Here is a 3,438-nt window from a genome sequence, read left to right as displayed (position 1 = left end):
AAAACACATGCAAATAGAAAAAACACCCGCAAATTAAGAAAACATCTTCATCAGTTTCACAACACATGTGTGCTCCAAATACTCACAACACAACCAAATACAGAAACGCTCTGCAAAAGTTCACAACACAAACAAATACAAAAACGCGCTGCGAATAGGACAGAACACAACGGAAATGTTTCCGGGGAACCCAATAAGTGACGGACGGGCGGCTGGGACGTGCTTATTGCTCGTGAGCTTTACCTATGCCCTACTCTCTTAAAAGGGCAGACGACAGAGCCCTTGAATTGGGCACTTTGGAGGGAGCGGGGCACTTGTGTGCCATTATGTTGATGAAGGGAGCAACGAAAGACAACGTAATTTCCTCATTATTTTCACCTGGGATGTTCCCATGACAACGCAGCGCGTGTCCATCAGCTGAATAGCTGTTCTTACCAGAAATATAGTATTATTGCTGTTAACATAACTGTTGCAAATAAATATACATTTTATACAACAAAGTTTTTAAAATATGCGTTATATCTGTGTGTGAGTGTCTCAACTTTAAAACTTGCCGTCTCATATTTGGACCCTAGCTGCATTCTAACATTTCTTATGAAACTTATTTTAACATAACATGACAAAATGTGTACAATGTAACTGATGTATAGATTGATGTCTTTCCCTCATGTTCTTTTTCTCTCTCTTTTTTTATTATTTATTTATTTTAGTCTTCAGCTCATTGCTCTTTTTAGTATTCTTATGACATTGAACATATTGTAAATACATTTTGTATATTGTATACAAAGTTGTATGTCATAAACGTGTCATCTCTGTATGTTTTGCAAAAAAAATTAAATAATAATAAAAAGTAGACAGCTGTAAGCATAGATATCATATAAACCAGGGGTACTCAATTAGAAACCTAAAAGGTCCACTTACCAAATTTTCCTTACGTCCAGGGTCCGGAACAGTGATGGTTCAAAATCCAAAAACAGAACTCCAACAAAAAAGGTGGTAAATCCCCCAAAACGTTCAAACTATGTACAAAAGGTGATGTGGTCTGGCCTTATTAGTGTGAAAAGTGACACCTTTTTTGTGCCACCAGTTCTTTAAACTTGGGCATAAAAGGTGTGAGGGCCAAGCGGAGGCACTGATGTAAGTGTTCATTACTGAGGGTGCTTCTGTATTTGTTTTTCACCATATTCATGGTTGAAAAGGCAGACTCACAACAGTATGTTGAGGGAAACATGGTGAGAATTTGAAGGGCCATCTTCTGCAAGGAAGGAACACCTGCTGCAGCGACCATCTTAGTCCAGAAGGTGGTAGGGTCACAGAGAGACTCCTGCAGTGCAAGGTTTTCCTGAAGCTCAATTAGCTCTGATTGAAGAGAAGCAGCACTAGCCCATGGGCAGATTTTCAGGGCTTCAGTTGAAAATTCTGCAATGTTTTTAACAAGGAATGGATTTTCCATGCATAGTAAGACTTGTTTTCCCACAGGGAAATCTCCAAAGCGAGTTTGGACATTTTCAATCAGCTTGTCCAGGAATTCAGCATGATTGTGATGATGATGTTTTCCTGCTTTTTGATTCAGAAGCTTTGGGAAGTGAAGCAGGTCCTGCTGTAAGTCACACTTGAACAGCTCCAGTTTCTTCTGAAAGGCACAGACAGCTGATGTGAGGTTACACACTGTGTTATTTTTGCCCTGGAGCTTCATGTTCAGATCATTGAGATGGGAGGTGATGTCAGATAGAAATGCAACAATTTCCATTTTTTCTTCATTCTTCATGAATTCCACAAATTGTTTTGCTTTTGCACTCTTCTGATCCAACAGAAAGGTTTCCAAATCTTTCCGTAATGTCCAAAAGCGCTCCAGTACCTTGCCTTTACTAAGCCACCGGACATTGTTGTGGAGGAGCAAATCATCAAATTCGGCATTCACCTCTGTTAGGAATGAGCGCAACAAGCGATGCTGCAGAGCAGATGATGCCCTCAAAAAGTTCACAAGTCTCATTACTGTTGTCATGACCTCTGCATACTTTTCTCCAAGACTGGCACACAAAACCATCTGATGGATTATGCAATGATATGCAATGAGGTCAGGGTGATGAGCTCTCAAGCGTGCCACTAATCCCCTCTCTCTTCCAGTCATACATGGAGCTCCATCAGTAGCAATGGAAATAACTTGCTTCAGATCTATCTCTCTGTCTGTCAACATCTGCATCAGTGCTTCATAAATATCATCCCCTCTTGTGTGTCCATGGAGGGCTGTGAGGCCTAACACATCTTCACAGAATTCTCCCTTCTCTTCATCAAAAAATCTGACAAACACCAGAAGTTGTGCGTTGTCTGTGTTGTCTGTGGATTCATCCAAAGCCACTGAAATGCATTTAGCCTTTTTTATTGCAGACTTCATTTGGTCAAGCAAATCATCAGTAAGGACTTCAGTTCGCTTTACAGCAGTGGAGTCAGACAAAGATATTTGGTTTATTTTTTGTATTATTTCATCTTTTTGAGTTCCCTCAAACAGGGCAATTGCTATTTCATTCATGCATTCCTTCACAATCTCCGAGTCAGAGAATGGTTTCTTGTGCTTTCCTAAGACCCATGCCACTCTTAATGAGGCTTCAGTTGCACGCTCTTGTTGGGTGGCTGATCTAACTATTACACTGCATGTTGCTTGGTATGATGATTGCAGTTGTTTGATTTTTCTGGCCCTTACCTCAGATTTTTGGGGGTAATTGTGGTCAAAGTGTCCATGCTTTGAGTTTCACGTTACCACTCTTGACAACGGCGACCGTCTCGTTGCAAATTAAACACATTGGTTTTGTGCTCCCCACCGGCAGCACAAATGCATAACTGTCAGTCCACTCTGTCTTAAATTCGCGATTTTCAGAATCGACTTTTCTCTTCTTGTCAGGTTTTGAGCACGCCATGATTTTCACTAGCAATAAAACAGGTTAACAGGCTACCGTTAGCAGATGGATTAGCGCTTGCGTTGTTGTGAATGACACACACAACCTGCGTGATCCACAGACGCTGCGGCCAGCGTTGAGTGAGTGAGTTGTCATGGTGATTTCAGTTACAGCGCTGAGTCCTGATTGTGTCTTTGGATTGGACACAGAAGATAGATAAACCACATCTAACGTTAGTAGGAAAACAATATAGGCGTGAAATCACGCAATGAAAACTCGCTTGGATCATGACTAAATTATAATGTTGATTTTGGCTTCGGTCCAAATTGTATTGCGTCTGGGTCCGGATCCGGACCGCGGTCCGCCTATTGAGTACCCCCGATATAAACGCTAGATGTCTTATGGCGCAGTAACTTCCGGCATCACCGTTCGGCCATCTTGTCTCAGTGAAGCTGTGCATTAAGGTGAATGATCAGCATGCACACAAATCCTCTTATCTCGCTGAAATCTTGACGGATTTACAAACGGTTTGGTTTCTTACAAA

At 41.4% G+C, this 3,438-nt stretch overlaps 1 protein-coding gene across 1 annotated transcript; it reads right to left on the bottom strand.

Annotated features, from left to right (window-relative positions):
* Positions 1 to 1,051: 1,051 nt before the first annotated feature.
* Positions 1,052 to 2,395, bottom strand: LOC311096549 (SCAN domain-containing protein 3-like; the record flags this gene model as incomplete). The annotated part of the gene is made up of 1 exon (XM_084135745.1): positions 1,052 to 2,395. The coding sequence occupies one exon, from the start codon at positions 2,393 to 2,395 to the stop codon at positions 1,052 to 1,054; it is 1,344 nt and encodes a 447-aa protein (XP_083991871.1).
* Positions 2,396 to 3,438: the final 1,043 nt, after the last annotated feature.

This window comes from Abramis brama (assembly GCF_963993115.1).
Source record: "Abramis brama genome assembly, chromosome: 14".
Classification (NCBI taxonomy): Eukaryota; Metazoa; Chordata; class Actinopteri; order Cypriniformes; family Leuciscidae; genus Abramis; species Abramis brama.
Note: the sequence above shows the minus strand (reverse complement) of the source record. Positions and strands in the feature narration are given on the sequence as shown.